At 56.3% G+C, this 22,761-nt stretch overlaps 1 protein-coding gene across 2 annotated transcripts in view; it reads right to left on the bottom strand.

Annotated features, from left to right (window-relative positions):
* LMX1B (LIM homeobox transcription factor 1 beta) overlaps window positions 1-22,324 on the bottom strand; it is a 79,916-nt gene extending 57,592 nt beyond the window's left edge. For both annotated transcript variants that reach the window (XM_019421125.2, XM_019421127.2), the window contains exons 1-2: window positions 22,145-22,324; window positions 21,133-21,319 (exon numbers count right to left, since the gene is read on the bottom strand). In XM_019421125.2, coding sequence (XP_019276670.1) covers window positions 21,133-21,319; window positions 22,145-22,283 — 326 coding nt within the window. In that variant the 5' untranslated portion in view covers window positions 22,284-22,324. The remainder of the gene's footprint in view (window positions 1-21,132; window positions 21,320-22,144) is intronic.
* Between the last annotated feature and the right edge of the window lie 437 nt (window positions 22,325-22,761).

Below are 22,761 nucleotides of genomic sequence, written 5' to 3'. Positions count from 1 at the left end.
CCCCTCCTTTCCCCTAGGAGGCAGCAGCCCACGACACCAAATGATTCAGCGCCTGAGCAGTGGGGCCTGAGTCTAAACCTGCCACTTCCCAGCTGAGTGACCTCAGAGGAGCCTCTCTGTGCTCCAGTGTCCTCAGACACAATCTCATTAGACTTCAATAACAGTGATAGCAAAAATAACAAGTGGCAGCTTCCATTTCTTCATTTGCTGGCAATCTTGATTTGGGTTTTTAGGCCGCCCAATTTATAGGTGAAGAAATCGAGGTTAAGTGGCAGAAAGTGAAAGAAACAAGTTTGGGACCACCAGCCTCTGAGTCACACACTTATTCCTTTGAACCTCCAAGGTCATGGGCGTGACTGCGTTTTGTCACCAGTCACGTGTAGAGAATTACTAGGACCGCTGGGCTCGTCAGCCTCTAAGCCTGGAGCATCCTGGCCACAGCATCTCCTCCCATTACAAATGGTTTTCAAAATCTTCTCATGCCCACCTCCTCTTTGTACACGTGCCCAGTCTCCCCAGGCCCCAGCAGTCCACCCCTCTTGCCTGTGTGTGAGCCCCAGGAGGCTCTGCCCGCTCCCCATGTGACATGTGGGCAATGGGCTAGTGGGTGACAAGCAGTTGCCTGAAAGGGGAGTGTGGGGGCACTGGAGAGGGGCCGGGGCTACAGTCAGACCTGGCTGTGATGTGCTGTGTGGCCTTGGGCAAGTTGCCTCCCACTTCTGAGCCTCAGTCTCGTACCTGGAAATGGGAATGATAATCACATCTACCTCTCAGGCTTGTCATGGGACTTCACACGGTGCGGTGCATGTGACAAGCTTAGCCAGAGCCTGGCATGTAGCAGGTGCCAGGACTCTGAATAAGTCTGCTGAACTGCAGTGACCTGAGGAGAGTACAGCCGGGGCCAGAGCTGGGAGGGGAGGGAATACTGTTCCTCTGAGCAGGTCACTGTCTTCCATGTCTCTGGGCCTAGTCTACACCCTCCTTCTCACCTTCCCCAACCCTGTCCAAACATCCTACCTGGTGGAAGCTTTTCTGCCTTCCCAGGCAGCCTTCAATACCCCTTCCTCCAGGAAGCCCTCCCTAAGACTCTTCCCTCCATCACAGCCCTCCACCCACAGGATTATCCTCACCACTCCTGCCTTTCTCTGCTTCTGTTCACTGTGAGGCTAGAGCTCCAGCAAGATAGGACCAGCTGCATCACCTCTGTTCCCTGCTCCTTGTAAAGTGGGTGGAGGAGGGGGCAGAGGTGGGGGCTGGCCCCAAGGAGGTGGGTGAGAGGGGAGAGAAGGGGGCAAGTCAGGCTGTGGAGGCCCAGAGGGGGTCGAATGGCCTTCCTAGGGTTTATTCTGTTAGAATTCTTTTCAATAACAAAAATACTAATGACCGCTACAGTAACGATAGCTGTATGGGACACATTTCTTTCCCTTGCTTTCTCTGTATTCTGAGCAACGAGCTTTGTGCTAAATGCTTTATACCCTCCTACCGTTAATCCTTCCAATGACCTGGAGAGGAGAAACAGTTGTACCCATTTTACAGATGAGGAAACTGAGAATCAAAGAGGTCAAGGGACTCATCCAAGACAGCAGCTCACAGACATGGCATTAGGGTGGGATGAGCCCGCACTCTGGGGTGCTGATGAACAAGGGACTGCTACAGTAGGTGGGCAGCTGGAGATTGTGATGGGGATAGTCCCTGAGCCCCTACTAGGTGCCTGCTCCTGGCATCTGTCTTCCCTTGGCTAGACCCCATGCAGCTCAGCACTCCGGGGCCCATGTGGTTGGGTCTCCTCCACACCGCCTGCCCCTTTCATCATGAGCTCCAAGGGTAAGGCCCAATCCACCTTGTTCCCCAGGCCTCCCTAATGCCCGCACAGGACCCAACATGCAGGGGGCTCCACACATAACTCTGGAACGCCACCTTCGGAGACTGGCTCATCTAGGCTTCTCAACAGAACTCCATCACCACTGGGCAAGGAGGCATTCCTGGACTCCACCATGGAACTTTCTGGATGCCCCTTCACAGTCCATTCTGCCAGGGTCAGCAGCTTCTCCTCTGAGGTCCCCTGCCTGCTCTTCATCCCCAGACACACAGGGCTGTGACAGTCCTGTTCACTTTGGCCTCTCAGTGGCAGCCCAACGTGCTTGGAGAAGGGGTCCTTCTGGTTGCATGGGTGGGCTGGGCTTCCTTCTTCCCTCCCTCCCTGCCTTCAGCACTTATTGAACACTTACTTACCTGCGGCATTGTGAGCAGGAGCCACGGGAGGATAAGCATCTCGGAGGCCAGGGAGTGGAGTGGTCGAGCTAAGCTATGTGACCTTGGACAGCTGATTTCCCTTTCTGTGCCTCACTTCCCACATCTCTGAAACGGGGATAATAACAGAGCCTGCCTGGCCGACTTGTATGGGCTTAATGAGATCATTCCAGTCCTTAACTCAGTGCCTACACAGTACAAAGAAATAAAAAATAAAACCCTTTACTTCCATCATGCTATTGTAATTGTGTGCAGGGAGGACCACATTGGGAGCAGGCAGCCCTTTAGGAGCAGAGGGAACGAGGGAAAGCGCTGGAGGGAAAATGTGCCCGTGGACCCCCATGACCTTTGCCCACTTCCTGCCTCCCAGAGGGTACTAGTTTTGCCCCCCATCCCTCATTCTGGCCCCCATCGTAGACAGCCCAACCCCTACATCCTGGGGGTTCAGGGAGAGAAGAATCCTGGCCCAGCCACAGTCCACGCATGCTGTAATCCTGCCATCCATCCAGTAACCTCCCCCCCTCCCCCTGATGCCACTCCATGCCAGACAAAGTGCCAGGCTGCAGGAAGGCTGCGTGTGTCAAGACCGACAGACAGACAACCACAGCTCATTCATTCATTCAGTACGTGCATGCCGAGCACCAACCAAGTACAAGGGCCTGTTCCAGTCCTGGGTGTACCCTGGGCAGAAGCTCTCAGACCTCAGTGTATACAGATACCCCTGGAGGGGGGCAGCTAGGAATGAGGATTCATAGGCTTCACCCTAAGAGTTTGAGTCCTTCCACAGAGCTAGGAATCTGCATGTTTAATAAGCATTGCAAGACAGACTCAGGCTGGGAGGGGTGTGTAGTGGGGGAATACAGAACCAGAGAGATTTCATGAAACTGATGACTCTTATGCCAAACTTCAGAGGAAGAAGACTTTTCCAGAAGAAAGGATGATGGCATCCTGCGAATACATCCTGCACAACTGCCACGGCCTGAATAAGACCCAGACGTGGACAAATGTCTGAGCGTGTGGGGAACAGCAGATGAGCTGGTGTCTGAGCACAGAGGACAAGGAGGCAGGGCCTGACTGAGGAAGCCCTGGAAGGCCAAGCTGAGAGCCAGGAGAAAGAAGCCATTTGAGAACAAGCCTCCAGCCAATGGTAGAGGGGGGAGGTCTCCTTAGCCCAGCAGGCCTGGTTCTAGCTTCCTGGTTCTAGCTTAAGGCACCCAGGCCTCCGTTCCAAGCCCAGGCCCAGAGCCAGAGACTCAGGGACTGGAGATGGCTACATGATTTGCAGGGCCCAGCACAAAATGAAAATGCAGGGTACTTGTTCAGACCATATTAAGAATTTCAAGAGGGCAACAGCCGAGTATTAAACGAAGCACAGGGCCCTCCTGAGTGTGCAGTCCTCTGGGAATGCACAGGTCTCATGTCCATGAAACGAGACCTGTCAACCATCCAGCCAAGGGGATCACCTTTGCTGGGACCAGCCCAGAGTGCTCAGGACCTCAAGGCCTTAGCCAGTCACCCCAGCTCCAATCCCCAGGTCTCTTGGACTCTCCCTTTGCCCCACCCCTCCCCTCAACCCTCAGAAAACTGCTTCCTAACATTGCCTTGAGCCTGTCCCCTCCCAGCCCCTCCACTGCCCTCACCTCTGAGGAGGCAGCAGGAGGACCCTCCTGCCAGTCTCCAGTCCCCAATCCCACACATGTGCTGCCACTTTCAGTTCCATAAAGTGCCTCTCCTGTCCTGTCACCCACCTGTACAATAATCTTCGATGGCTCCCTTCTGCCCACAGGATAAAAGACAAACCCTGTTGCATAGCTACCAGCCCCTGCCCCCCTCTGCAACCCTGTATCCCAGCAGCCCCTAGGCAGCCTCTCCAGCCAGAATCACTGTCCCAGCCCACTTTCTCAGCCCACCAATTTAACCCCTAATATTCCTGCTTCCTGTGCCCTTACCTGGAATGCCCTCCCAAATCCTCTCAGCTCCCACCGCCCATCTCACAGACACCTGCCCAGGGAAACTCAGCACAGATTCTTGCTGTTCTGTGTTATTAACCAGATCCCTACCCACTGCCCTTCCTGCTAACAACAACAGCTCACACCGACTGGTATGGCCCTTGTTCATGCACTGTTTCATTTAATCCTCAGGACAACCCTAGAAGCTAGGTTCTTTGAGTACCTCTGTTTTACCAATGAGGGAACAGAGGCTCAGAGAGGCCGAGGAACTTGCAAAGGGTTGCCCAGCTAGACAGAGGCTGAACCTGGTGTCTAGCCCAGCCAGTTGAGCCCCTCAGCTATTTCTCTACACTTTTCTTTCAATACTAAGCAAGCACCTATGAGGTATCATGCCCTGTCCTGGCCAAGGCATGGCTCAAACACAGAACTCTAGCAAAGGTTCTGCCTGGCACATACAACCAAAGCCAGACACAGGCTCAGGCCCAACACAAAGGACTACGGGAGCATCCACAACAGCAGCGGCAAGAACCAAATACCTAATCTGAAGACATTGCATCTGCTTTCTCTTTTCAATTCCATCATTGCCCTGAGGCTGTTGTTGCTCATCAACAGCCTTTGAGAGAAGTGTGGTACAGAGAGGTAAAGCATCAAACCCAGGGTCACACAGCCAGATCAAACTCTGAACCCTGAGGTTCCAAAGCACCGGCATCTTTTCTCTGTCTACCTGGCTAAGAATCTTGGCCTCCCAAGCGATCAGTTCTTGGGCCACAAAATCAGAAAAGAGGTCAGCATATTCCAGACATGGGGACTGAGCAGGCTTGATTTCTACTTAACTGTGCCCCCTCCCCCCACCTGCTTCCCCCAGGGGCTCTCTGAGGACAGGGTGGGCCTACCCCTTCCTAGCCCAGCTTAGCCAGGACCTGGCTGAGCAACTCCAAGTTCCCCAGCTGGGTTTCTGGTAATTAGCTGCTCAGAGATGCACCAGTCTCTTACCCAACACCCCTCGTGACCCCCTGCCATGAGCACTCACCAAGTAGAGCACAGGCTTGGTTCCATGGTACTCCCTACGCCCCAGGGCAAGTTGCTTCCATTTACAAGTTCTTGTTATTACTATCCTTGCTATCATTACTGTTATTTTAATTTAAATCTTCCACATTCAGGGAGATGTTTCTCTGCAGCCACGAGGGCATGTCTGTGGGAGGCTGGCACTTTGGTGACGGGCCTGAACTCTTGCCACGTGGGACGGCAGGACCAGTGGGCGGCCAGCTCCATCCTCCTTCAGGGGTCTGCCGCTTCTCACTTATCAGGCTGACATCCCACAGGGGGGCCGCCGCCCTGCCCGCCCCTCCGGCTCCAGGCCTGCCGACTGGAACCAGACCTGGACGGGTGGGCGGGCAGGGGCCTGTGGGAGGGGGCCAAGCCCTCACCACAGGCCCCTTTGCAGTTCAAAGTGACACACTGAGGCGCTGTCCCCTTCAAAGGGCAGACAGCGCCTGCCCTGAGCTGCTGTACCCGCAGGGCAGGGGTAAAGGTGGCCCTGTGAGGGCTGGTGAACTCCCATCTACGGGTTGGGTCTGCTTCCCTGTGCCCTGTCCTGAGTAGGACACATACCAGCAGTATGCAATTGGGGGTGGGGGGAATCTCGTTCCCTCTCTGAACTTCCCTGCTGTCACTGTGTATTTGCAAAGCACTCAGAAGGCACTTGGGGACGGTCATGCACGATGCCGACAATGCCGACGATAGAGATGATGATTCAGTCTGAGAAACAACACCTCAAAGCCAGAACACCTGAGTGTGATTCCCATCAGCTGCTCGCTAGCTGTGTGACCCAGGGCAAGTCACTTAAGTTCTCTGTGCTTTGGTTTCCCTACCTATAAAACAGGGTTAGGAGGGGAGGCTGCCTCGTGCCAAGTAGGCACAGGCACACTCATCCCCTCGATGCCAAAGTATGCCCACCTGCTGTCAGGATAGTTGTTCGGCCCAAGCGAGAGCCACGGAGAAGGTGATGGCATGGTTCAGGTGCTCCCCACCACCACCCCCGCTCCCAGGCTGAGGCTGAGAAGCCCTCAAGAGGACAAGTCTTCCACCTACAGATGACAGCTCCGTGCTGGAGCAGCTTCCCCACTAGCTGTGTGACTCTGGGTGTGTGGCTTTACCTCTCTGAGCCCCAGTTCTGTCACCTGGAAACCTAGGTAAACAATGGTCCTTTTGGGAGCACTCACTGCGATCCGGAATGCCAAGGGCTTAGCCCCGAGCCTAACCAAACTTGTGCCCAATAGATGGTAGCTCTTATCATTGCTATCTTAAGCTATGTGACCTTGGGGAAATCAGGGCACGTCTCAGGTCAAGTTTCAATGCTGCAAAATGGGCAATGATACTAATAATGCCTGCCCCAGGGCAGTGAGAAAATTCAATGAGATAATTCCCATCAAACCCATAGGCAGTGTGCAATAAACACTGGCCATGAATTATGAGGCATTCATTCAACAAATAACATTCAGCTCTGGTGCCTGGCCACCACAGGACCCCGAACCCAGAAAGGGGCTAAAATCTGCCCTCTTAAAGGATTGCTGGAAGTTTTCTCCTGACAGAATGCCTGGGCCCCAACTCTGGTTCCACTTACTAGCTGTGTGCCCTTGGGCAAGTCACTCAACTTCTCTGTGCCTCTGCTTCTCATCTAAGTAAATAATCACAACACCCATGTCACAGCGCCTTTAAAACCTGCGAAGTGCTGGGGATGCCTGGGTGGCTCAAGTCGGTTAAGCATCCGACTTCTGCTCAGGTCAAGATCTCAGGGTTGGTGGGTTCGAGCCCGGCATCGGGCTCTGTGCTGACGGTGTGGAACCTGCTTCGGATTCTGTGTCTCCCTCTCTCTGCCCCTCTACCTCTTGCGCTCTGCCTCTCCCTCTCAAAAGTAAATAAACATTAAAAAAAAAACATTAAAAAAATTGTGAAGTGCTTAGAGCGGTGCCTGACAAACCATGAGCTCTCAACGAGCATCAGCTGTGGTTATTATTGCCGCTGCTGCTGTTGTGTGCTCTCTGGGCCAGGCCTGCCCATCAGCAAGCCCCCTGCAGCCGGGCCCCCTTCTGCAGCTCAGAAACTCGGGAAGTGTTAGCTCCTGCGAGGCCGCCCGAGTATCCTGCAGAACGGAGGCTTCTGTGGGCTTCCTCTCTGGTCTGTTTCCCCAGCAGCTGGAACACTCAGAAAAAAGCTTCCAGCCTGCTGGGCTTGTCAAAGCAGGGCCAGCTTTACTAGAACCAGCTTTGGACGGTAATTTTGCGGTCATAACAACTATTTTCTTTACATACTGCTATAGAAAGGGGAACCCCCTGCTTTTTTTTTTTTTTTTAACCTAATTGAAGACACCATCAAGCGTAAATATGCTGGAGTTTTTAATAAAAAACATGATGGAGGAAAACATTCAAAGCTCAATAATCAGAAGCCAGTCGAGTAGAGATGTCGCTCCCTCTCCCTACCCCCTTGGCTGTGCTCTGTGCGGGACTGGCTTTGGGGCTGGCAACTTTTAGACCTATGGCAAAAATAATGAACAGCAGTGAGGCTTGGAGATAGCCTGAAAAATATCCTGGAAAAGAAAAACATATGCCAAAGAGTGTGGTGTAAAAGTCATATTTCATGCCTGACTTTAGAGAATGTTAATAAGGATTAGAACCATACTCCAACAGAGCAACTATCAGTCAAGGCGGGGTAATTAATTTTGCTTCAGATCTCTGCTTGGGAAAATGAAAGCAGTAAGTGTTGTTTCACAGCACAGAGATTCCATCACACTAGAACAACCCAAAGAACTTCCAAAGCTGTGTCCTGATCCCAGCTGAAAGAAACCTGGCTGTTGCTGGCAGCCTCTGCTGGTCTGTCGCCGTGTAGATTTGGGGATCTTTTCCCAATGTTGACAATATCAAACTCTTTTTTTTTTTTTAAATTTCAGGATTGGCTAATAAATATGATTAAGATAACACATCCCAAACCACATGTCCTCTGCTCAGCCTCCAACATGTGCAGTACAGATGTGTCTTCCGTGTACAGATGACCCAGCCGGTTGCTCCCCTGAGGCAGGGACCCTGGGAGACAGAACCCCGAGGGGTCCTGGCAGCCCACTGGCCCTCTCTGGCCCTGGCCAGGCTGCTGGCCTCCCCGTGACCCACTTTAGAGAGGAAGGGCTGAGCCCAGGGTGTCTGGAAGTCAGACACTAGAAGGACAGAGGAATGGATGGTGGGATGTGGCACTGCGCTCACCTGGCTCTTGTCCCTGCATGTCCCAATTTAGAAGATAAAATTCCCAAATTCTGCTATCCAGAAAGCTTCCCAACTCATTCCATCATGGAGACATGCCTGTTACCCCCCTCAGGAACCAGGGTTGAAGGGCCTTCCCCTCCCAGTGACCTCAGACTAGGGAAAAAAGAGTAAGCCAGTGGCAAAGCCAGAGTCTGGCAGAGGGTTCTAGAAAGAATTGTGGAGTTGCCACACAGACCCCCTAACTTGGCAGTGGGCAGACTGGGGTTCCCGTCCCCCATTGTGCCACAACTGTGTGAGCTTTGAGGCAAATACTAGCCACACCTGGGCCTCAGTTTTCCCCTTTCTACAGGGATCCTGAAGAGCTCTTCATCTGGCACATGCTAAAGCAGTGCAAAGTATGGGTGGTGGGTATGTTCCTGGTGCACCCACTCTGTGGTCACTGAGGAGGGCTCTTGGAGGTGGCAGAGAAAGTCAGGCCCTTGAAACACGGCAGGGAAGCCTGGGCCTGTTTGTGTCGACAGCCAGCCAGTCTCCACCTCTCGGGAGAGGGGGCAGCAGTCTCAGACACAAGAGCCCCTCCCAGCCTGACCAAGCAGGGCCCTGGGTTAAGTAGGAGTGAGCCTTCTTCTTAGCTTTCCCCTGGGGCTAGGAGGAAGAAAGGAGTCCCTCAGAGTTAGCCAGGCCAGGCAGAAGGGCTCAAGTGGGCGGAGAAGGGAAGGGCATTCTACCACAGTGGTAGAATGAATGTATGAATGAATGAATGAATGAATGTAAGAGGGAGGTAGGGGTCTCCCACTTCCCATACAGCAGGCAGGCTAGGGGTAGGGCACATCCCTGAAAAGAAGGTCACTAGGGGTCCCTGGAAGAGGGGTACTATGACCTGGCTGAGCCCCAGCTGCCTGCAGGGCAGAGGCTGGAGGGTCTCCTTTCTGGACCAGAGGCTACTCAGGGTAGACACGAAGGGTCAGGCTCCTCCTAAGCTGGGTGGGGTCAGGACCACCTAGTGGAGGAACTCTGTCACCAGCCCCTCACCTCCTTTCAGCTGAGATCGGCTGAGCATTGACTGCCGCATTTCTGGCCCCCTGTTAAAGCTCAGGCACTGGTCTCCCCGGAATACCCCAGGCTTCTTCCCTGCCTAGCAGCCCAGGCCGGTGGGCCCAGGGCTCGGCCAGGCCGGGCTGATATGAACCATCTGCGTTGTCTTAGGCCGCCCCTCTGCCCACTGTCCCTCTGAACTCGGCCGGTTCCCGCGGGCCGTTTGATGCCTCGTAGGGTCACAGACCCCCGCACACAAATCACCGCCGAGGGGCTGGGGGTGGGGTGGAGGCGCTGAAACCTAATCCGCAAAGTTTGCTCTGCCGCCGGCTCGCTCCTTCCCTCGCTCACTCGACCACCCCCCCTTTCCAAACAAGGCTTATTTTTCTTGCCAAAAAACCAAAGTTGGTATCAAGTGTTTCCAGGGAGAAAGTGTCTCCCCCGCCCCAGCTCGGGAGGAAGGGCCGGAGCTGATGGCTGAGCACGGGATTGCAGAGGGCTTCGGGAGGGAACCCTCAGGAGGTGAGGTCCCAGCTCCCGGGTCTGTCAGTCCCCATGCTTAATGGTCACAGACCCGACTGTCTCTGACCCTGCCCTGTCCCCTTGGTCCCCCTCCCAGATACTACTCTCTCCTTCGTGGCTCTCCATCCCTGCGCGGCCAGAGATGGAAGCATCACTTCCTGCCCCTTCTCCCTCCCCATAAAACAGCCCTTGCCTGTCGCTTTTACGAGGTGACACCCTGCTTTCAGCCCGATCCTCCCGCACCGGAGCCTGGGCTCGGGAGGGAGGAGACTGTGAGCAGTCAGGCGTCTCCAGAGAGCTCCCAGGGCACACTGGGGTCCTTGCGTGACTGCCCCAGAGCACAGACTAAGAGCTTTAAAAGGAGGCCAAGGAGCTGGGTATGTTAGAGACAAATTCCTCCAAAGTCTCCTCTCCAGCTCCATTGACTCTGGGGCCTTCGATCTGAGATGCTAGAAAACTGGCCAGGAGGTAGCCGGCCTGGTCCTCTGGAGGGGTGCAGAGCGGAGCCCCGGGAGCACACAGGTTTCGTTTGCTGGGTGGTTTTGCTTTTGGTTTTTTCAGCCGGTGCAGCGACCCGGAACCACGCCCGGGGCCGTTTCTCCGACGCCCGCAGCTTCCGACTGTGCCCGGAGGTGGATGCCGGCGGCTAAAGTCCGCGCCCCATGGCGCCCGCTGTGCGGACTGGAGTTCTAGTTGTCGGAGCAGGCAGCCCGGTCGGGGCAAGGCAGAGACGTCGAGGGGGCCGGTCGGCACACCCGACTGGGTCTGTGCGGCCCGGGGCCGGGGGTGGGGGGTGGGGGGCACAGGAAAGGTCTGTACACTGTGGGACAGGGGTGGCGGCAGCAGCGGTGGCGAGAATAAAGGCGCCACGGGCCCGGCGGAGAAGCGGGTTTCCGCGGGGGTCGAACAAAGGAATTCGCCCTCAGAAGAAAGGGGCCGAGCGAGCAGCCGGGAATGGTCAACCCCGGATACTCTCGCAGGAGTAAGAGCGTCTCGACATCAGTCCCAGGGATCCAACGAAATCCGCCCCGCGCAGGACCCCAGCCTGGCATCTCCATTCGGCCTCTCCCTTCTTGTCAATCCCGCTTTCATGGGGATGGTGGGTGTGCACCCCCCAGCGCCACCTTTCCTGGGAAGAGGGGACAGAGTGGCCCGTGCTTTCCGTCAGTGGAGGCAAAAAGTCTCCCCCCTCCCAATCGGCATCTTCTGGTCGCGGCGCCGTTGCCCCCATTTTCCAGAAGCTGACAATTGAGGCTCCCAAAAAGCAACCCCTTCCCCCACCCCTATTGCAATGCCTGGCCGCCTCGGGAGACCCAAGCGCCCTCGGAAACGAAAGTCGCCCCCGGGGCGACAGGCCGGAGCTCCCCTCCTCCCGCAGCCCTCGGAAGGGGTGGAGGGCACACGGTTGTAAGGTGCTCGGCTTCTTTTCTCTGCTTGACATGAATAAGGGGATTAGGACGGCAAGTTTCCGTCGTTCACTCCGTCGGACAAAGGGCCCCGCGGTCAGAGCGGCGCAGCCTCTGATTAAACAGACAGAGCCCTGTCACTCAGCAGCATCCTAGGTACTTGTGTTCGTGACATAATCTTATTAGAAGATAAAACCAGCGAAATCCTTTTCATAATGAAAAGTTACATTTAATGGCTGGACTCACCCCCCAACCCCTCCCGACCCTTCCCCCCTCTTCCCGTTGCTGTTGGATATGGCTCGCCTGTAATTGGCATTTAAAGCACCAAGTCCGAGAGAAAAACGGGGTTTAGGGTTTTTGTAATCCCCCTAAACTGTCTTTGTTCGAAATCTCCACAGATACAAGTCTGTTAAGAGTAAATATTTGTGGATTGATACAACCACATTTCCCCCCCTACAAACCAAATCTGAAAAACCTCTGCCCTCCCGCCGCGCACGAAGGCCAGGGCGCAGGAGGGAGGGGGCTGGGCTCGGCCGGAGCGTCTGTATCGGGAACTCTGCGTTTGGGGTCGCCTCGCTGCCTCCAGGAGCTGAGGGACTTTGCACATTTCTCAGGCGGGAGAAAGGTCTTAGATTCTTTTTTCAATTTTCTGTGCTCTCGATAAACAAACCTCCCGAACCCGCTGCTTTTGGGCCTGCCTGAGGGGGTCGGCGGGAGGGCTTGGGGAGGGGCGAGGGCTTTGCTCAAATCCGAAAGAAAATGCAAACTCTCTCCACCGGCCTCGCTCCCTTCCAGCGGGTTTAAGTGGCTCCGAGAGGACTCGCTCCTCCTGGGTTGTGGAAGACCCCACCCGGCACGGCGCCCCAAGTCCAGCCTAGGAAAGCACCGGGAGCCACCAAGGGCCCCCGAAACACGAAGGAGTCCGAAGGTTGCAGCAGGGGCCCGGGTTCCCGGCTCCAGCCCAGCCCGTTCCAGGATCGGATTCCTTCATAAATCAGTGGCTGGGTGAAAGGGCTGCGCTTTAGAAAGGGCAGGACCGTGTGCGCGTATTAGAGCGCGCGGTTCCCAAATCCGGGCTAAACCCCTGGTGACACCGAAATTCATCAACCGCTGCTGGCGCCCGCGGCTCAGCTGAGGAGCCCCAGAGCCTAGGAGCTTGTGCACCGCGCTGCCCGACTTGGGGAATGAGAAGAACGAGGAGCAGGAACCCTCCAAGAGGTGGGCCTGGAGGAGGGCACGGGTGGAGACCTCGGGAAGCCGCCCCGCCCGTGCGCGCCTCTGGCGGGGAAGGAAGCTCACCACCGGGGAAAGGCAGTTATTCTAACCTTTTTCCTTCTCTGGCAAGGGCTGGCCCTACACGGACATTCTAGTGCGAAGAGGGCAGTGACCCCCAACCCCAAGCCCTTCCAACCCTGCGGCAGTAACCGCCCCCACCCCCACACCTTTCAGGCTGGGTGCTCTAAGGAGAATCACAGTTGCCCAGAGCAGAATCTGGGGCTTCAGGGAGAATAGAACTTGAGGACTTAGGGATGCCATCAGCTTTGGGAGTTAGACCCACCTGGGAAAATTGTGCTACAGAGAAACTCTGGACCTGAGAGAAGTTACAACTCTCTCCACCTCGGTCTTCTCACCTATCCAGGGACCTAGAGCAATAAAGGTCAGTACACATCGCAGCACTCAAGAAATGTCCGTTCCTTTTCTTTCTAGGTATACTACTTCAGCCTGCCCCTCTGAGGTCAAGAAGGCTCTGCTCCTGGGAGTTCACAGCTACACTGGCCATGTTCAAGAGTAGGCTGGCTAAAGGCAGGACCTATGTGCCTCAGTAGCAATGGGGAGCCATCCAGAGGCTGCTGCCTGCCTGCCTGCCTGCCTGCCTCCAAGGACCAGTTTCTGACAGCCAGACCTGTCCCATTACCTTTTCAAGGGAAAAATTCAAACCACAGGCCACAGACCTGGGTAAGGAGCAGGAGGAGAGTGGGCTAGGCCACTCTGGGAGGCCTGTTTAGGAGGCTACACTCTCTGGGCCTCCTCTGAAAGGCAGACAATGCATTCCTGCCAGGCAGGGCGTCTCCAGCTCACTTCCCAGGCAGGCAGGCAGGCAGGCAGGAAGGAAATATACATTGACTGAGTGCCCAATGCAGGCTGGCACCTTTGGGTTTGTTTCACTTTATCCCCAGAGGTTGACTCCCTTTATCCTGTGAGATTGTAATTATCACCCCTGTTTCACAGAGGAGGAAACTGAGGCTCAAGAAGAGCCTTACCTAAAGGTCTTTGGCTTGTGTCACAAGAACCAGAGACATTCTGGATCCCCGACCTGGACTTGCAATTTTGTACTTTCCTTTGAGAAAGTGTGAGAAAATGTGCCCCACCCAGGAGGCTCTCCATTCTCAGGAGGTGGCTCCCAGAGCACCTTGGTCCTCTCCATCTCCACAGGCTCGGGCAGCTCCAGGCCTGGGCGGGCGCCCAGACCCCGACAGCCCCGTAACTATGGCGATTCAGGAATCACATGACAACAGTCACGGAGTCCCGGAGGAAACCAGGAGGTGGGAGAAGGGGGAAGAGCAGTCACACCCAGCTTGTCCTGACCCACGGCTCCTGCTTCTCTCCCGTCACTGCTTCGCCAGCACCCAACAGAGGTGCCCGGGGGGTTGGGATAAGGGGAATCCTGGGCATCCGGCGGTCCAGCATGCTATCTCAGCTTTCTGCATCTAGCTGGCAGCTCGGGGGTCTCCTCACGCCTGCCAGCCCCGGTGGGCACCTCTGTTGCTCCCAGCAGCCCTCAGAACCCTCCCCGGCTGGCAGCCACCTCACAGTTCCCAGGGAAACCTCTTAAGCACGGGCCGCCAGGAAGCAAACATCTTTGTTTCTTCTGGAACCAAACTCCAGGAACTAGGTTTTTCCTTCAGCAACACTTCCCCCAGTTCACCAAGTGCAGGGCCAGCCAGGTGCTCTGCCATCAGCCAGCACACTCGGTCCGGGGGCCAGTCTGAGCCAGGCTCCCGATGGAGACAAAGCTCCCCCCCCCCCCATGTACTCACATATCCCCCGGACCCCTGTACTCCCCACAACCCCCCTTCAGGGCCCCAGGGTTGACAGGGCAGGTCCAGTGGCTGCCAGTCAAGAAGCTGAACAGAAATGGATACAATATTGCCCCGGGAATAACAAAGGAAGGGCCCTCGCAGAAATTTATTTGTTCTGATCAGGCGAAGCAAAGGTAAAGGGCAGTGAGGAAGTGCTGTCAGCCAGGCCTGAAACCCAAGAAAGTTGCCATTCTGAGCACAGTGGCCCCTTATACCCCACTACTCCACAAGGCAGCAGTAGTTAAAGCAAACACAGGCCCTTCACTGCCCCGTCAGTTACACCTTCCCCCCAAAATTACACAAACCTTGAAAGATTTTTCTGAGAGAAGATGGATGCTTCGGGAGACTTGAGGTCAAGGCTAGGCTGTTTAAAGTATATTATTAACAAATAAACATTTACTGCAAAAAAAAAGAGAAAAACCCTATAGGCCACCGGGGAACCAAATCATGTTGCTTTTGGCTTCAAATGACAGGAGACATTTATGACATGAATGGAGAACACCAGCCGGTCGATGAAATGGCAAACGTCTGCCACTTTGCTTCCTCTGCCTTCGTGAATCAACTTTTTCAAATATGGTTTTCAGCCTTACCCTCCCCTCACTACCACCGCCTCCCCACTTCTGACTGCAGTAGCAATAAATATATATAATTTTGGTTTTGCTCTCTGCTGCCATCAGCACAGAATCTGGGAGATGGAGAGGGCTGGGTCAGCCAGAAAGCCAAGAGTTTTGGGTCCTCCTGCACCCTCAACTGACTGACAGCTCACACGGGCTCCTTGGATGAGTGGACCATCCCTTTCTTCCTCCCTCCCTTGAAGCTGAGGCCCGATTGCGGTGTCCAACGAATTGGAAGTTATAACTCATGTCGCTGAGTGTATCCTCCAGTCCTCAGCCTAACTAATGCCAAAGGAGGACTGGGATTTTTTCCCTCCTATTCTGTTTTAAAACCCTCATGGCCACAGGACAGAGGAAATTCCCTGGGCAAGAACTGCCAGCCCATCATGGACAGAACAGACCTCTGTGGGCTGGAGGATCCTTCTGACCACCTGAGCTGGTGTTTCTCTACCTTTTAAACCTCATCTTCTCTCTGAGAAAGGTACAGATCCCTAGATCTCTTCCCCTCACGCGCCCCCCCACCCTGCCTTCTGAATCTCCCCCTCATCCTCAGAGATGTCAGCCCCCCCCTTGCCATTTGAATCACAAAAAAACAGTAAGCACAAAGGGTTTTCCAAGTATGAAATTAGACTTCCATGTAGGATTTTCCAAGCTGTACTCAGACTCTAGAGATTCCAGTTGCTCCCCAGTGGAAAGATCTTCGCTCTGGACCAACTTCCACTCCCTCTCACGCACCCCTGCCCCAAAGAGAAACAGGCCAGAACACCAGGCCCATCCTGATACCTGCCCTTCCCGATCATGCACAGGTGGCATTTGTTCTGATCTCTACAATCAGTTTTTCTGCCTCTCTGGAGGTCGTGACGACAATACTGGATCCCACGGAGTTTGGAACACTTACTGCAGCCTCACCAGATACCTCATGCTATCCTTGCAACCACCCCGGGGTGTTGTATCATCACTCCTAATTTGCTGATGGAGAACCTGGGGCTCAGAGACAGGTCGTCACTTGGCTGAGATCACACGGCTGCTGAATGGTGGGGCTGGGAGGTGAATCCAGTTCTGTCTCAGAACCTAGAGTTCTCTTCATCACTGAAGGAGTGCTGGCCCTCACAGCGCCCCACTCAGGCAAAGGGAGCGATTTTCCCAGGGGTGCTCCTCATCTTCCCTGCACAGAGAGGTTCACGGCAAGCCTACCATGCCAGCTGCACCTTTCTCTGGCATGGAACGCAGAGGCAGTTTGGTATGTCTTCGGCGACAAGACATTCTGGCCACGCTGATGGTGATAATAGCGACAACAATAATTTCCAGAGTATTAACAACATGCCAGGCAAGATGCCAGGTCCTTTGGGGCATGTTATCTCGAATCCTTATTAGAATCCTTTCTCCCAGGTGGATATGTCCCCATTTTACAGAAGTGGCTCAGGTAGATGCCAGGACTGTGTGGCCCTAAGCCTGGCTCCAAGGGGCAGGACGGGAGGGAGCTGAGGGTTGACAGTCACATACCCCAGAGGAAATCCTCACAGCCTTCTTCTCCTACTCAAGAAAAATCCTGCAAATAAATTAGGCTGCGTTAGCCCAGAGCCTGGGGAATACAGGGTGAGCCAGGAGTCAGCTATGAATAATGCCTCCGTTCAGCAGCAGATGACCGCAGCTTCAGGAAGCCCTTTGCTTACTCTTTTACCTGCAGTCAGGGTGCTGGCGGGGGTGGGGTTAAGTGGGGGGTGCCTTCCCAAGGGCCAGAGGGTCCCCACACTCGGGCTGACACGGTGAGCCCTTCGGCCCTTGAAGCCCCAGGAAGGACACTACAGAGGCCTTTTTATAAGGCAAAGCGCTGGCTTTGCCTTCCGAGCAGACCCATTTCCAGGACAGGACCTCTATCTCAGGGTGTGGGCTGGGATGTCTGCCGCTCCGGGTTAGATGCGTGGGGGCCATGCCAGCTGGGATGCCTACTGGTAGAGGAGGTGCTGCTGGTAACTGGCACCCCGCAGTAAGGCCTATAGGAGTCCTTCCAAGCAGGGAGAAAGAGCAGGCAGAAAAGGCTGGAGCCTGACTTTGCTCTCCCTGGGCTGTGCCACACCCCTACTGTGCCAGTGCTGGGGCTCCGAGGAGAGGTGAGCCTCCCTGGAAGGCCTTTCCCGGTGTAAACACTTCCAAGGAGAGGAATGCGCTGGGAAGAGCCAGGTTGGGCCACTGGAGCTGCAGCCAGCTGGGGTGGATTTACCAAAAAACAAAACAAAACAAAACAACCCACCCCAGGACTCAGTTTTTTCTGAAACTCCAAGTCTCGCTGCTCCCCCTTCCGCGGGTGGGCGCATCCTACCTGGGCAGGGGAGCCCAAGGGGACCCTCGCAGGCTCAGCGGGGCCCTGTAACTCTGCGTGCCGAGAGGCGAGGCCGCCCGGGCAGGCCCGGCCGGCGGAAGGGCGCCGCCAGCCCAGGACGCCGAGGCGGGAGCGTGGCCCGAGCAGGAGCACCGCGTCCTCCGGCGCGCATAGGCTCCCGCTCGCACACCAACGAATCTCGGGTCGCCCGGCCTGGGAGCTGTCTTACAAGCGATTAGACTCCATTTTGTGACAGATTTTTGGACTCTCCCACCGACCCTCCCCCCTTCCGGAGCCTCCTCCAGGAATTCGCCACCTCCTCAGGATAGAAACGCTTTCCAGACGAGCGACAGACGGCAAGAAAGGGGACTTACATAATTCTACTTGGCCAAAGCCACCAAGAAAAAAAAATGGGGCGCGGGGGGGCATTATGTTGTCATTAAAAAAAAATTTTTTTTTTCATGTGTTCTCAGGAGGAGGAAGGAGAGAGAGGTGTCCGTGATTTTGCGTTTGGAGGCCCCGTTTCCTCCCGGCTTCTAACCTGGTTTTCTGTCGGAGAAGGAGCTCCGGCTGCCGAGGGGCCAGAGCCTCGGGCGCAAAACGATCCGACGCCTCCCCCCCGCCCTTTTTAAAAGAAGGAGCCCTCCAAAAAACACGTACGGAGAAAAAGTAAACTTTTCGAGTTACGCGTGAAATTGCCCAAATGCCGTGGCCCGCGCGCTCTGTTGCATCCGTCCAGGACGTGCGGGTGGATTTTAGCAAATAGTATTAAATGTGCCCGAACGTCAATTAATCACCCCCGTGGTGCGTAAAATAACGTTGCGCTTCTGGGTGTCTCGGATCTTGAAAACAAATCGAAAGGAAGAAGAGACGCTTAATAAAAATAGCAACCTCTTTCTAAGGACCGAACCCCGCAGCTCCTCACCGGGCGAGGACATATTTTTCAAAAGTTACTGGGGGGCGGGGGATGGTGTGTTAATTTCCCTATACCGCTGACACACAGGCTGCACAAAATCGAGAAGGCACGTTTCTGCGCCCACTTTGCCTGGATTCTTGTCTTAAAAGCATTTACGCACAGATGCAATAAATACGCATCTGCGATCCTCAAAGGAAAAAAATAAATCGTGAAACACACTTTTATTGTGCAAAGAACATCGCTTCCCCAGTGAGCCCCTGCCTGCCTCGCTGCACTGGCTCTCCCTGAGAAACGCTGAGGCAAGACCCGCCCGGGGTATTTGTCCACGGGATTGTCTTGATAACAACCCCTCCTCAGCCCCCAACTGGCCGGCCTAGTGCAGATACCTAATTGGCCTTATTGGAAGAAAGAGGGGGCGAGGGAGGAGGAAGGCACCGTGAGGGGCGTGAATAATGCCCGCCTGGAGGCTGCCGCCTAGCTGGACCCAGGCTCGGAACTCCGGACCTGAGATTCGCCCAGCACCAAAATTCCCTGGCAAACACATCCCGACTGCATTGTAGCATCGAGCTCTAGGGCGCCTTGTTTCTTTTTTAAACAAATATACTTTCAACAAAGCCATTGCAACTGTTTAATTGTTTTGTAAAATTTGGAGGTGGACCGCTCTGCTCTAAGGGAACATCCTGCTCAAATCTTGTGACTTTAGAGTTCTGTGCTCCGAAAAACCAGGGGGCATCATCTCCTTGTTTTAAACACAAGCTCCATAAAGGATTGAGGGGGAGCGGAAGAGACCTGGCAGATACGTATAAGAGGCTGGAAAGGGTCCTTCCAGTATGTTAAAAAAAAAAAAAAAAAATTCCCCCAAATCTGCACGAATGCCTTGGAGGGCCATTTCCAGTTTCCTCGGCCTCCTGCCCCCACATGTTGAGTCATCCAGGCCGGTGGCGAAGCTGGAAGCAGCACTGCCAGAGCTGAGCTAAGGGTCAGGTAGGAAGAGGTGCAGGCCAGCAGGACATGGGTAGGCTGGAGGCTGGTGAGCCCTGCCCCTCGGCCAGACCAAAGCCCCCAACCGTATCCACCTCAAACTACTTTCCCCATTTTATTTGTGCTGCTCTATGCCCGCCTGTGGTAGAGCTGACTGGCGGCCACACTTTCTCCCGGAACCGGAATCTTATCAGTCCAGGCACAGCACAAACCCGACCAACGGCAATGCGCCTGATTTGGGGTGCTCCAGACAGAGAGAGAGAGAGAGGTCTTGGCTGGACTCTGGGATCAGCAAAAAAAGTTGCCTCTCTGAAATGTACCCCAATTCCTGTCGGCAGAGCCCCCAGTGGACAAGAAGAGCAAGGTGCAAAGAGCAGGTCCTCTTGGACCTCCAGACCAGGGGAGCACAGCCAGGCTAGGCACTGCTGTGGGACTCAGCCAGAACCTTTCAGAGTAAGAACCTAATACCTTCTTCAGGGCTCTGGCTTGCAGCCCGCTATTTCTAGGTCTCAGCCAAGCAGCTAGAGAGATGGAGAAGGGGCACCCCAGCCTCTCCACTTCCCATCGGGGCCTGGAATTAGGAACAGTCCTTGGGCAGCTAGGGAGGCTGCAATCATCACAGGCATTGGTTAGCCTAACCTTTTCCTGGAGGCTTGGGCACACACAGCCCCGTCTGAGCCCCGAACCATCTGAGAGCCTACCCATCCTGCACGCCCATCTAAAAGGGTCTTCCAGGCCTCACTAGAAAGTTCTCGAAGGCACCCACACTGGTCTCCACAATGCCTCCCTGGGGATCCCCACACCCCCTTTTCGTCTGTTGCTCCTCTCTGCCTCCCTCCTAATCACACTGCCAGGCACAAAAACCAGAGGGTCAAAAGAAAAAGCCTGCTTTTACTCTTAACTGTCCCAGCACCTTGCGAGTCAAACCCACAGTCTCAGCTAAAAACAAAAGTCAGTAGGTAGGGCTCAACCCATAGTCTCTGGACTCAACCCCGAGGCTTAGGCTATGCCAGGGCAGAGCAGACCACCCCCTTCTCCAACACAAACACTCTGCAAGAAAGAAGGCCTGCTGGGGAAGGCTGACTTGGGCAGTCCTTCACCATCTGCCCCCCCCCATCCCCGACCTTCCAGGAGCCCCAGATTGTGGTTTGCCACCTCTTGAGGTCCTCTTCCCAGACAGCTTCTTCAGCCAGCAGGAATTTTAAGTGAAAAATTCCCGCATGGAACGGTTTGAAGAGAATGGACACCCTTTTCTATCAGGGACTAAAAGTACACCAGGCAGCAAGGTAGGAATGAGGCATCCCCAGCTGCTCGGGGAGTTCAGCACCCCCCTTCCCAACTCCACTTGCTTGCTCCAGGAATCCGAACCCCCCCTAAAACCCTACTTTTGGGAACCATACCGCCAAGGCCTGGCTCCCTAAAGCACTGTTTTCGTTTGGAAATCAATTCTTGGTCCCCAATTTAGGCCTTGGTGGGGTCAGGCCCTGTCCCTGGACGGAGGGATTGGTATCCCCTAGTTGGCCAAGGGCCTTGTCCTGTACCCCAACCAGTACAGGTTTCCGGACAAAAGATGGCAACTAGGGACCGCCGCAAGCTCCCGGCCACCCCACCAGTGGCGGCCAGGCTGGGACCGTTCGTCCCTGCCGGGAGACGCGCAGCCCGCACAGCCCTCGGAGCTGACGGGCCCAGCGGCGTGCAGAGCCAGCAGTTGGGCTGACACGGGCCGGGCCTGGCCTGGCAGTGGGGGCGGCCGGGCTCGAGTGCCGGGCGGCGGCGGGGGGAAGGAGGAGGACGAGAGGCGCTTACTGTTGGTAGTCTTGTTTGCAGTACAGTTTCCGATCCCGGAAGTAGCAGCTGGTGGTGAGGGCTTGCTGACACGCCGCGCACTGCAAACACTCCTCGTGCCAGGACGATTCGTTGACTCGCATCAGGAAGCGGTCGGAGATGGGCCGCTGGCAGCCCTCGCAGACGGCGGGATGCGGGCAGTCGGAGCCTGCAGCGCACAGGGCAAGAGCCGGGCCGTCAGCGCCGACCAGCCTGGCGTCCCGGCCGCGCGGTGCCCACAGCCAGGGCCCCAAGCGCGAAGGCAACCCGGGAGCGCCGCCCGCCGCCTGCGCTCCCCCGGCCGCCGCACCAGGGGCCGGGCAGCCTCCGCTGGTTCGTCCCAGCCCGCGGACTCCCTCGCGGAGAGGCCGCGGGTCTCGAGCCTTGGCTCGGCGCTGCAACTCTCCCTTCCTCCGGAGATCCAGCGCTTGGTGTTACTACATACGAGAACCCGGCAAGGCGCGGGGTAGCCGGCTGGGACCGAGGCAGGCGAAGTGAGGTTGGGGCGCTTGCTGGCTGACACGCCCCACGGTGGCATTCACGGTCTTCTGCCCCCAATCTCCCCAAAACCCAGGTGGCCCAAGGGACATTTTTCTTTTAGAGGCGCCTTCCATCAAGCAGCCTGGCACCACTCCCAAGCTTGCTAAGGTGACTACTTGGATCTTCCATCACCCTTGCCGTCCGCCTCCTGCCCCCTCGGGAGTGGCAGCTCCAGCACCAAGGCCCAGTGAGGATGGTGGGTGGCAGCTGGAGCTGTCCTGGCCTCCCTCCTCCTAGGTGGTGCTCCTGCAAATCTCTGTCCCTCCAGCATGCCTGTTTAGGGGTGCCTGTTGCCCCTCTAGCGATCACTGCAGGAGTCTAGTCTGTGTCCCCCGCACCCCTATGTCCTGCAAAACATTTCCTTATTCCGTTGGTCTAGACGCCTGTGTCCACCTCGGGAGGATGCCCCTGTCCCCTGCCCATGACCACTCGGGCGTTCTGACCCCGCACTCACCCAGCAGCACCCCCAGAGTGGCGGGCCCGGGGCGCAGGGCGTGCTCCTCCATCTTGATGCCGTCCAGCATCTTGGCGCAGTCCGTCTGCCCGCGGGGGAAGCACCTCTCCAGCGACTCGGGACCTGTTGCTATATCCATGGGACGCGGGGCGCGCCGCGGGCCCCGCCGGCCAGGGTGCTCGCCGGCCCGCCCGCCTGCCCGCTCGCCGCCGCCGCCGCCGCGGCCCCGGAGCCGGGGAGGCGCGGCCCCCGCGGGGTTGGGGCTGCGGCTGGGGCCGCCGGCCGCCCCCGGCGAGCGTGGAGCGCCGACGCGCTGGCCCCGGGCCCCGGCGTCGTGCGGGCGGGCCCGGGCGGCTGCAGTCCGCGCCGCGTTCTCCCGGGCACTCGCAGCCACGCGCGCCGGCTCCTCTGTCACCTGCTTGTCAGCCCCGGAGCCGGGCTGCGGCGGCGGCGGCAGACGGAGCCGCGGGGAGGAGACGGCGGCGGCGGCGGCGGCGGCGGAGGCGGCGGGCGGGGGAGGGGGCGGGGGTGCAGGGGCGGCCCCGCGGGCTGGGGGGGCGCGGGCGGCGCAGCGGGGTCCCGGGCGGGGCGCAGCGGGCCGCGGGGCTCCAGGCGCG

Source organism: Panthera pardus, unplaced genomic scaffold, assembly GCF_024362965.1.
Source record: "Panthera pardus isolate Hobbes unplaced genomic scaffold, ASM2436296v1 HiC_scaffold_20, whole genome shotgun sequence".
NCBI classification, from domain to species: domain Eukaryota; kingdom Metazoa; phylum Chordata; class Mammalia; order Carnivora; family Felidae; genus Panthera; species Panthera pardus.
Note: the sequence above shows the minus strand (reverse complement) of the source record. Positions and strands in the feature narration are given on the sequence as shown.